Consider the following 12,391-nt stretch of genomic DNA (forward strand, 5'->3'; position numbering starts at 1 on the left):
TGGGCTGAGGACGAAGGGGAAATGGCACAAAGCACCATAACCCCAGGGGCATGAGGGCTCCCAGTCCTCCAGGGGGAACATCTCCCACCTCCTGAACAGAATAGGGGCCAGCTGAGGGGACGGGAGAGACCACCCAAGATGCCAGCCGTGAGCCCCAGTCACCTTTAAAGCAGATGATCTCTGCTCCCTACCAGTTCACCCACTCATTCATTCACTCACTCACTCATGCAGGAATTCATCTACTCATTAAGCAGTCATTTTTTCACTATTCACTTATTCACTTGTCCACCCATTCATTTCTTCCCTCAACAGTTTACACAGTTACTCATTTATCTAACAAATCTTTTTTAAACACAAGGACCCAGAAGCCCAAGTCAAGGTCATATGCAAGTAAGTGTGGAGCCTTGGAAGCCCACTGGGCTGACCGTGTCCCAAACGAAGAAGTCCTTCCCCTGGGCAAGTTGAGTAAGGCCAGCTTTGCCAACTCTCAACAGGGCTGTTCTGGGGAATGGAGACTTGAGTTACTCCCTGCGGCCCCAAGAGACAGCCCCAGGACCAACACACCTACATTACAGGAGGCACACTGCATTTTAATGGAAAGAGGAGCATGTGAAATTCAAGCTAAAAATGCAGAGATGTGCCAAGTGAGCTCCCTGAGACTGAAGGTGTGTGAGTCCAGACTGGCTGAGACTAAGGATGCCACAAACACCCGCAAAGAAGTCTAAAGACGGTGACCTCCAAGGTTCCTCTTCAACCCGGGATTTTCAGGATTCTGAGAAGTTCAAAGGCAAAAATAGTAAAGGTCTGAATCCTCCCAATGTGTATGCCTGGCTGGTCCCTCTCTCCCTGAGGGGACAGGACATCTGCAGAGCTGTCCTGGGCACTGAGAGCTGTGCTCTGCTCTTGGCTCCCCAGAGAACCCAGCGCACTCTGCAGCCTCCACCCCAGGTGACAGGAGCCTGCCCCATCTTTCCATCCAGGGCCCTGGGAGACCGCTCTCCTCCCTCACCCTGGGGGCTCTCTGGAGCTGGTGATTGTCTCTCCTCTCCCCAAGTTCAGGCCTGCAGTCCCAGGGGGCTAAGGACAAAGCAGTATCTCACGTTCAGGAACCAGAAATAGGCCACATGTTGCTGGTGGTTACAAGGTCCTGCAGCCCCCAGGCCAAGGGGGTACACCCAGCCTGGATGTGGTAGCCACTACCATCCCAGCTCCCTTATCCAGCCATGCCCTGCTCCCTAACCAAGCCCAGATGGCCATTACTCTGCCTCAGGCAGGTAAAATTCAGTGCAACAGGAGTTAGGTGAACAGTATGTTTTATTTAATTAGGATCAACAGAAGAGATAAACCTCACAGCAGGACAGGGAATGACAACGCTGCAAAAAATAATTCATGCCCAGGTAACGAAAGGGCAAATTTCAATTACAGAAAAAAACCAGGGGAGGAAAAATGTACCTGGCACCACCAAGGAGGAAAAGGGTATGAAGTGTCGGCAGTACCAGAGCCACACGGGCCAGAGGCAGAAATCAAGGGAACTAAGTGGCCCTTCCAGAGCAGCTTCCCTCCCCTTCCCCATCACAGACAGACGGGCCTGAAGTGTGCAGGGCTGGGCAAGCCAGAGGGGCTGCCTGGGTCCTAGCAGGCAGGTGTGGGGGCCATGGGGCAACCTCAGCTCTGCCAGTCTCAGTCTCCAGAGGAATGGTGTCCCAAAGGAGAGAGAACAAATGTTCTAATCCTGAGAGGGGTCACCAGATCACTCAACGGCTCCTAAGCACCCCTCCGGCCCTGCCCCCAGCCCACAGCTCCTCATCTCCTGTCCTGCCCAGCCTTGGGCACGTCAGTCTCCCCTCTCGAGCTAGACCAAGGAAAAGCACCACCAGCTACCAGAGCCACTTTGTCTTCAGAGCCTCTGTCTCTCATTTCTCCTTGGAAAAGGGAGGCCTTGGACTGAACAGTCTCCTTGGAGGGTGATGAGTGAAGAGCCCCCAGCCCCAAACCCTGGACCACCACCTGGGCATTGGCTAAAAATGAAAGTTGACGGTGATGATGGTTGCACAACAATGTGAACGTACTTAATGCCACTGGACAGGACACTTACAAACAGCTAAGATGGTAAATTTTACGTTATGTCTGTCTTACCTCAATTTTTTAAAGGGAGAGAAATGAAGAGTTCTGAGCCCCTCCTCAGACCAGCAGGGCGAGCAGCTCTAGGATCTGGGCCCCAAAGCTGCACCTTCAACCAACATTACTCCAGGTAAAGGTGATGAACCCACAGCCCATCATCCTCTAACCTGCAGGAATCCACTGTCTCCCCAAACTAAAGCTCTCCTTCCCGGTAATGCCTTGAATTATCTCAATAAATACCTCTTGGGTGAATGAGTATTCAAAACAATGAATTCTCTAAGTTTCAAAGCCCCAGGAAATATTTCTGTTTACATACTCTCCCTCAGAAAGGTACTCTCCCTCAGAAAGGAACGCTCCCGCCACCAGATCTGGTGCAGCTGATGCTCGCTCTCCCATGCTCATCTCATCCCCCGACCCCGGCCTCAGGTGACGTCAGCCCCAACACCCCCATTAGCTGCGAGAGGGAAATTGCTGTTAAATTAGTGAGCCCATCTACAGAGCCCCATTTTATATCCCAATTCAGAAGATGACATGAACATCTGCTTTCACTTCAAGACATTAATTTTCAATTATTGGAGAAAAACAAAATTAGTCCTGACAAATTGCTGGCGAACACAAGCTCTTGTCTGGCGGCTCATAATAATAACTTTGGGGGCCCACAATTAGTGTCCTCAGCCAGAGATTCCTGATGGGTCCCTGTCATCTGGAGTCAGTGGCAGCCATCTCCTTGCCCCGAGTTCTGTCCTCTTTGGAAGCCAGGTTCAGTGAACTAAGGAATTTCGGGTTTTCTCTTTCTGGAGAAGGCAGGGATCGGGGTGGGAGAGGTGTATATGAAAACATCCACTCTGATCGTTTTCAGTTTTGGACATTTCAAGCTTGCCTCCCTTTCAGCAGCAGGATGTCACACACATAGACGAGAATAAAAATCACTCCTAGTTCAAGGACACCCAGGAAAGGCGCCTTGGAGAGCCACAGGAGAAGGATAGGTTACAAGATTCTCTTACGAGACCCTTCTACCCCTGCCGTGATGGCATCCAGGATTCTAAGTCCAAACTCACCAGCCCCGGCCTCTGAGATCGAACTGCTTATAAATCTTCTGCGGCAAAGAACTATTTGCTGGGGATCCCATCAACCCAGGAACCTGGTTCAGCCCGGGTCAGTGTCTACAGGAGAAAAAGAAAGAAAACCCGGAATTTGCCAACCTTAAGGAGCCGAAATCCAGAGCAACCCACTTGATAACAGATTATCAACACCATAATCTCACTTGATGGGTTTTCTTATGTATCTTGGCTGCTGTAGTCACTACGTCAATAAGAAGCCACTGAAATGGGAATGAGCAGAAGAATTCAGAGATAATGATGTGGCAATCTTTGAATTTGACTTGTCACAATGGAAACCAGAGTGTGTTTGCCTAGCTAACACGTTCCGACTCTTAGCGGGGCAGGGAGGGTGGTCACCGGAGGGAAGCAGGTCAAAAAAGAAAGAGAAAGAAAATAAAACAACAACAACAGTAGCAAAGGAAAATCATATCTTTAAGAAGAGAATGCAAAGACATAGCTCCTTCCGAAGTCAACTCGGTAACTGAGCTCCGACATTGTGTAATTGACTTTGCAAGTAGAACAACAGCAACGTAACAAAGAAAATGTCAGTGTTTTCACAGCACTAATCTATAACGCTGGGAGGCCCTCCCGCTGTCAGCCAGGGCTGACAATACAATAGCTTTCAAAGGGATATTACCATCATGCTTTTATTCCTGACATCAATCAAGACAAAGAGAATCCTTTTCACAAGACATTAAAAATCAAACCTTTGTACAAGAAGATAGGGCAAACAGCACTCTCCTTAAAGACAGCCACACGGAGCAATCAGCTAATTGGCGCTCCTTTAAAAAGGTAAAGTATTTTTATTTACTGAGTGTACAACCCCAATCGTTGGCTGCCACCGATCCTGGCAGGTAAGCAATGAATCAAAAGTTTCCATCAGTATCTCCCCCACTCCACTCCACCCTACATCTCCCACAGTCAGGGGGGAGCTGACAGCGCCAAAAACTTCAATTGGGATATAACCAATCCAGGTTTAATTAGCCCATGTTGGGTGCAAACTACTCTGATTACCAACTAACATGCTTATACACAAAATGCCCTTGCAAGCTGACAGGAATTTGCAGAAATTGTCAAATTCACCAAGGTGTAGCAAGGTTTTCCTCAGCTACCCACAGTAACGGGGAGCCCACTAACAGTTTTCAAGGTATTCTGTTGTAATTACCCTGGACCTGCAGATAAGAAAGGAACCCTGATATCTACTGCAAACATTTTCAAGACATGAAGAGAATATTCTTTGCAAACTCTAGTGTACCATGGACAAGGTCCAGGAAAGGTAAGTCCAGCTTAACCTCGGGCAAACAAAGAGTTAACTAAACCCACCCATACACCTCGGTAAAAAAAGAAAAGAAAAGAAAGAAAAAGAAAAAAAGAAAGATAGGGCCTTCAGGAAAGCTAGCCCTCCTCTGCTTTTAGATGGTTTTAGATGCCTGCATGTCAGAAGTTAGTGACGCTTACAGAAACCTGCAGGTCCAGGAGCAGGGAGTTAAGAGGTGCTAACATTTGCAAGAGCTCATTATCTACCCACTCTCCAAGCCACTGAAGTCGTACAGCCCACCAGCTGCCAAGGGGTTGAAGATACCATGTCCCCATACCTCTTTAGGGCTTGACAGAACCACTGTGGTCTAGGTGACTCCAGGCCCCTAGGAGGGGGAGAGGGAACTCACTTGACTTCCAGCAGGAGGCCCCTCTGGAACTCAGAGCCAAGGTGTTTTGTGGCTTTCCCCTCTGGTACCTAACAGACCATCTGCCAAAAATATGCAAGTCAGTCCAGTCACTCAAAGAGAGAAATGTCACTCCATAGGCATCTGCAGCAGAAAAGGATGTTCTCACTTTTCAGACATAACTGGGTACCGTTGTTTATTTTTAAACAGTATCTGAACAACAGGTGCTGTTCATTTTCCTGCAAAATGGGCAGAAATTTTAAAAGAAGAAGGAACTGGCCCCAACACTGCCTTGAAGAATCCATTCTCCTACCACTATCATCTAAATCAGCCTTTTTCCAAGAGCCAGGCAGCACATCTGCACCATCAGCCTCAGTGGCAGGTTTCTTCCGTTTACACATCCAAATGAACAGTTAAGAGAAATCAATGCATCTAATTGCCAGACTATTAAATCCTACATCAAGGGAAGAATTCCACAGCCACCAGCTTAAGAGTTGGCTACCGATATAGCAATTATTGCAACTTTCTGTTAGACTGAACCAGACCCGCAGCCTTAGTCTCCAGCTAGGAAGGCTGTATCAGATGCTATTTCTCCCTCCCCTGCTTTTCCCTCCTCCTCCTCCTCCTCCCCCTCCTCCTCCTCTGTTAACGCTCTGTAGCAGGCCACCACAGTGCCAAGGCTGGCTGGTTCTACCCAGTGCTTCATGGCTGTACAGTCACCAGCATTTTGCACCTTTTGTTATTAAGGCACACTCCACACCTTATGGTTAAATGTTTAGCAGGGTCCTCCTGCCCAAGACAGATAGCTATCTTATCTTACTGTTTATCAAGTTTTTGCTAGGAAACAGGTGGCAGATTCTAAGCCGTCATTACTAGACATAAAGGATGTTTTCTAGTGAGACAGGCCCTTCCAAAGCTGGGAGTTGGTGACTTCAATGGTGGGGGTGGGGGGAGAATTAAATATTAGCATTAAGTGTCAAGCTGCCCCAATCCGCACAGAAAGCTAAAGAATCTATAATGGATTTGTTTTGCCCTTCCTACAAGATCATGTACATTTAGCCAAACAAATCTCGACAATTTACACTTGTATGTGGTCTCAGCTGAATCAAGAAACCTGTAACCTCAGAATGCCTCTATTTATTACATCTCAATTATTTCCATGGAAACACGAGCAGTGGCGAACTACACTGTTCCCAAGTCCCTAGACCACCAAATTTGTAAGATGGACTTTGGAGGAGCTACGGGCTTGCAAGAGAGGAAGATGGGGGTTGGGAGGGGAGCACAGAGAAGTCACTGGGTGTAGTTTTGGATCTTGGGGTTGAGGGGTGCATGGACAGAGCCTGAGTGCTAATTAACATTAAGAACTGTAATTAACAGGCAGTTGCTAGATGGAGAAAATCAACACTATTACCAATTATTCAAAAGTTTTAAGCTGAGGCTGGAAAAAAGATGTACTAATTTTCCATATAAATGGACAGGCTATTTCGTGGATCTGAGGAGGCAGTGTGGGTAAAGAGAGACAGGTTAACAAACCACTTGATATGATCAGCCAAAATAACATCAGAGAGCTCTGATGGGAAGAGCCCCGGAGAATGAGGCCAAAATTATCAAAGGGAACAAAATCATCTCACAACAGCCTCACCACACCACCAGGAAACAGAAAGGGAGAGAATGGTGTCGGGAGGGGGCATATCGGTGAGAAAATGTGACTTTTGTATCATTCGTGGTTTTTTGGTGTGTGTGTGTTTTTTTAATCACAAGGCTTTTGAAAACCAAAGAGGCTCTTCTCTCCCCTGCCCTACTGCCCCGGCTCCCTTCCCTGTTTGCTGGGTGTCCCCTGGGAGCTGAGTTTTCCAAAGAAGGACAAACATCCCGAGGGGACAAGTGATCCCACTCCAGAAGGGAGGTTGTGTCCATGAGTGGAAAGTGAGACTCCCCCCGCACCAAGGCCTGTTTGATTTTCAAAGCAGCAATCCTGTTTCAAATCACACTTTCTGAGCATCTATTAGAAATTGTTATATTTCTGTCTTTCCTTCCTGCTATGGGCTTTCACATTCCGAGATCAATTACACACTCTACAGTCAAGCGACTTTCACAGCGGAATACGAGGGCTGGGGAAGTCCACAATGCCTCCCCGTTAGCCCTGATCCACAGCGGTGGAGGCAAAATAAAAAAATAAATTTTAAAAGGCACCACTATTCCTTAAGAAGCATCTTTAAAGGTGAACACCTTGTCATTTTAAACACCTGGTGCTGAGCTGTCCACACTCGAGCACACACTTTTGAATATTGCTTGAGAAAGGGGGTTTGGGGAGGGTGGAGGCAATTCTTGAAAAGCAATAAATCCATCACCTGCTGTAACTCTTATCTATTCAAATGATCTTCTCCCTTAATTCCTCGTTTGATAAGTGGCCACATCTCCACCCTGTTCACCCCAGTAAATAGCAAAATGGTGAGAGACAAGAGTTGTAGCTGCTTTTGGAAAATGCAAAGAACCGCAGGAAGAAACAGAGGATCTCAGACTCTAAAGGCAAAAAGGCGCTGTGTGGTTGATATTTACAACACTTCTCAAAATGCCTTCACTGGTCTTATTTCTACTCTCCCGTCTTTCCCCCATCGATTAGCTTGAATTGTCTGCTATACATACACACATACACATTTAGAGAGAGACATTCATTAAAAATCACGTCCAGGCTCATTTCATGAAAGGCTGAAGACCAATTCTTGAGTCTTTCTCAGAGATATACAGAGTGGTTTTAGAATTAGGTTCCAGCGACTCTGAAACACCCACCCATCTGTTCCCTGCAAAGTGTTCTACCTTTGCTTTCTGTGTCTCGCCTTCTAAAAGAAGGAAGTATGGAGGCATGGATTCAGGTTAGAGGTAGGTAAGTTCTGTATCTTCCTCTATGAAAAATCTTTTCTGCATAGATTTAACTCAAAATCAACTGCCCAAGTTAGATAAAACTGTTTTTCCAACCAAAGACTTCAATTGTACATTTTCTTCTGGGCCACCTTAAGTGGCTCTTGAAGGAGTGATCAGTAAGCCAGGGAAAGAGAAAAGAAATCAAATATTATTTCAAGCCGAGAACCCTTCTATTCAGCAAAAGGACAAACATCTATCGTTTTCCTGCCCCCTTCTTGAGATCTCTCTTCTGGTTTCCTTGTCCCTCAACCAGAATACCCTCTAGACCTGCTGATTCTGTGGATCCCGCCAAACTATCCCGTATTGGGATGCGTGCCAGGGTGAGGGAAACAAGACCAACTTCTCTCTAGGAAAAAGAGGAAAGGGAGCATCCAGGAGGCTGAGTCTGGACTGAGTTGGTGGGTTTCTAAGATGACAGGAAGAATCTCTTATGAGCCGGGTGCCCAGTGATCTCCTGGGACTTTGGAAGGAGAGCAATGGGGGGTGTCTCACGACCCTACTTGCCACATTCAGTCCTAGCCTTTCCAGCCAGGAGCAAGGCTGGCAGGAAGGGAGCAGGGGGCCCTGCGCCTTCCCGCGCAGGCCTCCAGGAAATGAACTTTTCAGAGCAGAACTGGGCTCGGGCCAGAGGTCATCAAGGGAATTGGGAGAGGACAAGGGCCCCGGGACTTTTGGCTCCAGAGATGTATCTTCTCTCATCCTGTCCCTCTTCTATCATCTCCCAGCGCGGGCAGGAGGCCGGGCACCCACCGCCAAGGGGCTGGAATCAGGACAAAGCAGCAAGGCCTGGACAGTCCAGCGGGTGGGGAGAGAAGGGCAGGGAGTTGCTCAGTTGCCCTCACACGGCTTCTCCCCCGGGCCTCTGCTTGCCAGGGGCTCTCGGTAGAAATAGAAATTGAGGCAGACACGAAGAGGGGTGTATGTATGTGTGTATGTGTCCGTCCTCACAAACTTGTGCACTCCGGGGACCCGATACAGGAAGCCAAACGGAGTGTCGAGAATGTGGGTGCCCGGGGTCGGGTCCCGGGCGCCCTCGGCCGAGGGGCACGCACGGCGGCCGCTGCGCTCCCCTGGGGACCCGCGTCCCGCCAGCGCTGCGCAGACAATGAACTCCTGGCAGTGGCTCCCAGCCCGGTTGGCCTCGGTGGAGGAGGCAGGAAGTGCGGGGGCCCGTGCCGGGAGAGCGGCCTGGGCAGGGGGCGGGGAGGGGGCGCCCGGAGGCCAGGGCAGGGGCCCGGGGCTGCGCTCAAGCAACGCCCGCCGCCCTCGGAGTCCCGGGCCGACAAGGCGTGGACAGAGGAAAGGTGGCAAGGCCCGGGGCCCAGCGAAAGCTGCCTCCGAGCTGCGGGCCTCTTGGGCGCCCGTTCTCACCGCCTCTTCCTTCCTCCTGCCGCCCGCCCGCCGCCGCCGAGATTCGCAATCCCCGCCAAGTCGGGCCCGCACCCCTTGATTGGCCACGCGAGCCCGGGGGCCCTCACGGAGGGAGCAGCAAGGGCCCCTCAGCGGCGCCCCCAGGCCCGGGTCCCCCGCGGGGAGCGGCGCCGGGCCCGGAGAGGGTCCGGTCGGGTAGGGTGTCCGCGCTGTACCCCCTCCACCGCCTCCGCCTCCCTCTCGCGGCTTCCTCCTCCCCCTCCTCTTCCTCCTCCTCCGCCTCCGCCTCCTCCGCCGCCGCCTCCTCCTCCTCCTCCTTCTCCTCCTCCTCCTCCTCTCCGCTCGCTCGCTCGCTCGGGTCCCCGGCCGCCCGCCCGCTCGCCGGTCCCTCCTCCCTCGCTCCCTCCCTCTTCGCTCGCTCGCGCCTCCGCCGGGCCTCGCTCGCTCACCTTTCACCGAGCGCGGCTTCGCCTGCTTCCGCCTGGACATGTCCGGGGCTCCCGGCGCTCCGTCGCCCTCCGCGGCCTGCTCCCCCCGCCGCCCCCCGCCGCTCCGAGCTGCCCTTCTCCCCCTTCTCCGCCTGCCTCTCGGAAACTTTTTTTTTTGCAGCCGGGTCGGCAGCTGTGGGGAGCGGATCGCAGGTCCGGGGCGGCCTCCCTTGGGGGGGCGGCCCGGGCCGGCCGAGGACGCTCCGGGGCGGGGGGAGGCCCGGGGGGCGCGCCGGGGCCCTGCCTGTTGCAATGCGGCAGCCGGGGGCTCTCGGTCCCAGCGGCGGTCCCAGCGGCGCGGGGAGTCCGGAGGCCACTCGGCCGAGCCGAGTTATGCAAAAAAAAAAAAAAAAAGCCGCCCCCCTCCTCCTCCCCACCCCCCGCCGGCCCCCGGCCCCTGCGGCCCCCTCCCTCCCTCCCCCACCCCACCGCCACCCTCACCCTCCTCCTCCTTCTCCTCCTCCGCCCCTTGCCGGATTTTTGTGCAAAGTTTGCAGGCGTCCGGCCACGCAGCCCGGTGCGGAGCTCACAATGAACCCATCTGAGGAGGGGGGACGGGGCTGGAGTCGAGGGGGTCTCGTGGGGGGAGGAGACCGGGAGGCGGTCTGGAGCGCGGAAGCTCAGTACCCCCCGGGGGAAAAAAAGCGTTCAAATTACCCCCTGCCGCACAAAAAATAATAATAAATATTAATGGTTAAAAAATGCCCAAACCCCTGGTTTTGAGATTATGATGGATGGGGTGGGGGATCTCTCAACTCAGCCTACTTGGGGGGCTCGAAACGGCCGCAGCCTCCTGGAAGCCGCAGCTCGGGGGCCCTGGCTCACGCCCCCTTCTCTGGCTCTCGGCTCGGTCCGGCGCCGGCCCCCCGAAGGAGGAAGGGGCGCGCGGGGGCGCTCAGGCGGCGGCGGGCAGGCGCGCCCGTGCCCCGGGCATCGCTCAGCCCGTGCGCCGGGCCGCCGCTGCCTGCCCTCGGGCTGCGGTGCTCAGCGCGCGGTGCGCAGCCGATCCCCAGGCCGGTGCCAATTCGCCGGCCCCGCTAGCTGCCTCCATGGGCCAGGGGCTCGGAGAAGGGGGAGGTGGCGGCCGCGGCGGCGGAGGAGGAGGACGAGCAGGCGGCGGCCGGGCTCCCGTCCTCCCGGGCAGCGGCGGCGGCGGCTGCGCCCCGGCTCCTCCGCGCTCCAGCCGGCGCCGGCCCGCCCGCCAGCCTCCCTTGCGCTCCTGTCTTCTTTGTGGTCGCTGGCTCTCCTCCTCCCGATCCGGCTGCTGGGGCTGCACTGCAGAGACACATAATAAAGCCAGGCTTGGCTGGAAATGTAGCCGGGTCCCAGCAGGAGGATGTGAGGAGCGGAGTCCCGGCGGGGGAGCGCTCTGATCCCGTGGGGCGCCCCGCACTGCTCCGGCTCGGATCAGACGGAGAGAGGGCCAACAGCACCGAGCGATGGACAGCGCTGGAAATACAGCTCCGGCCGCCCGCAAAACCCGGACCGCGGTGGCGGCGGCGGCGGCAGCGGCAGGCAGGGTGCGGGCGCGGGCACCGCACCGGCACGCGGGGCCCCGATTCCCGCGCCGGCGTCACCGGGGGCGGGAGAACAGACACGGGGCCCACGCGTGCTGTCAGTTTCGCCAAGATACATTTGCATCACAAACTGCAAAAAGTGAGGGAATTGGGGGGGGGGGTGCAAACTGGGATGAATTGCCCTGGTACTGCCACCTCCGCAAATTATGCTTCACGCACTTGAATTATCCCTGAACCTTGCTTTTCCCTCTTGGATTTTGCCCACCCGTCGGTGTTTGAAGACCATTCCTGCCCCACATCCACAAACTCTTCCACCACTGGGCTTTATCTGTTCACCCCCAACACCTGAATTTGTAGGGTTCCCGCGTCTAGTTGCGCACTTCTTAGTTAAGACGGTAAAAGGAACACTTTAACCCCAAAACATTGCAGTAGCACCGCCTCCCCCCACTATTGACAAAGGAAATACACCAGCTCCTACTTGACACAAAGTTTTGCCCCAGCCACCAGGGGGCGTCTCGGGTCCCTGCATCTCTTGCACTAGTTGCGGTTTGGGTCTCGAAGCCGACTCGGAAAGGGCTCAGACTTAGAAGGCTTTTCCAGGCGGCTCCCCTAAACCGTAGCTTTGAAGCCTCTCTTTCCCCCACCAGCTGCAGAAGGCCAGGTTCAGGGTGAATAAAAGGACCCGACAACGTCCCCCTCCGCCCCCCGCCCCCGCCCCCGCCCCCGCCCATCCCCGGGCGAGTGGCGCCACCTTGGGCCGGCTAACCCCAGAGCTCGGAGAGCGAAGCGGGTGCGCGGCGCGGCGCTGGGGGTTATCAATCTCGCGGATCGATAAGTTGCCACTTGGAGAGGGGAGGGCTGTGTCCCCTCGGAGACGAGTTACCCGGGGCAACCTTTCACGGAAAAAACCCACTGCCCGGCGAGGGCCGCGCCGGTGCCGGCCGGGCAGCGGCGCCCGCCCCAAGCAGGGCGCCTGCGCCCCGCGGTTCCCCAGCCCGCCCGCCAGCCCGGCCCGCGCCCCGCTCGGCTAGCTTCGCGGTCCCACTAGGCCCTGCTTGCCTCTCCGGCACTCCGGGCTCCGACCCCGTGCTGGGCTAGTAGCTGAGGTAGATGCCACCCCCTCACCCCCACGGCTAGGGAGCGGGGATAGGCCTTGAGGCAGGGTCGGGGGAGACCAAGCTCGCGCTCTAAAGGCGGTCTCCGAGGTA

The 12,391-nt window shown here is 54.2% G+C and overlaps 1 protein-coding gene across 1 annotated transcript in view; it reads right to left on the minus strand.

Annotated features, from left to right (window-relative positions):
• Positions 1–11,083, minus strand: part of ZNF423 (zinc finger protein 423) — a 314,357-nt gene extending 303,274 nt beyond the window's left edge. The window contains exon 1 of the mRNA XM_032486262.1: positions 9,628–11,083. Coding sequence (XP_032342153.1) covers positions 9,628–9,667 — 40 coding nt within the window. The 5' untranslated portion in view covers positions 9,668–11,083. The remainder of the gene's footprint in view (positions 1–9,627) is intronic.
• Between the last annotated feature and the right edge of the window lie 1,308 nt (positions 11,084–12,391).

This window comes from Camelus ferus, chromosome 9, assembly GCF_009834535.1.
Source record: "Camelus ferus isolate YT-003-E chromosome 9, BCGSAC_Cfer_1.0, whole genome shotgun sequence".
Taxonomy (NCBI): Eukaryota; Metazoa; Chordata; class Mammalia; order Artiodactyla; family Camelidae; genus Camelus; species Camelus ferus.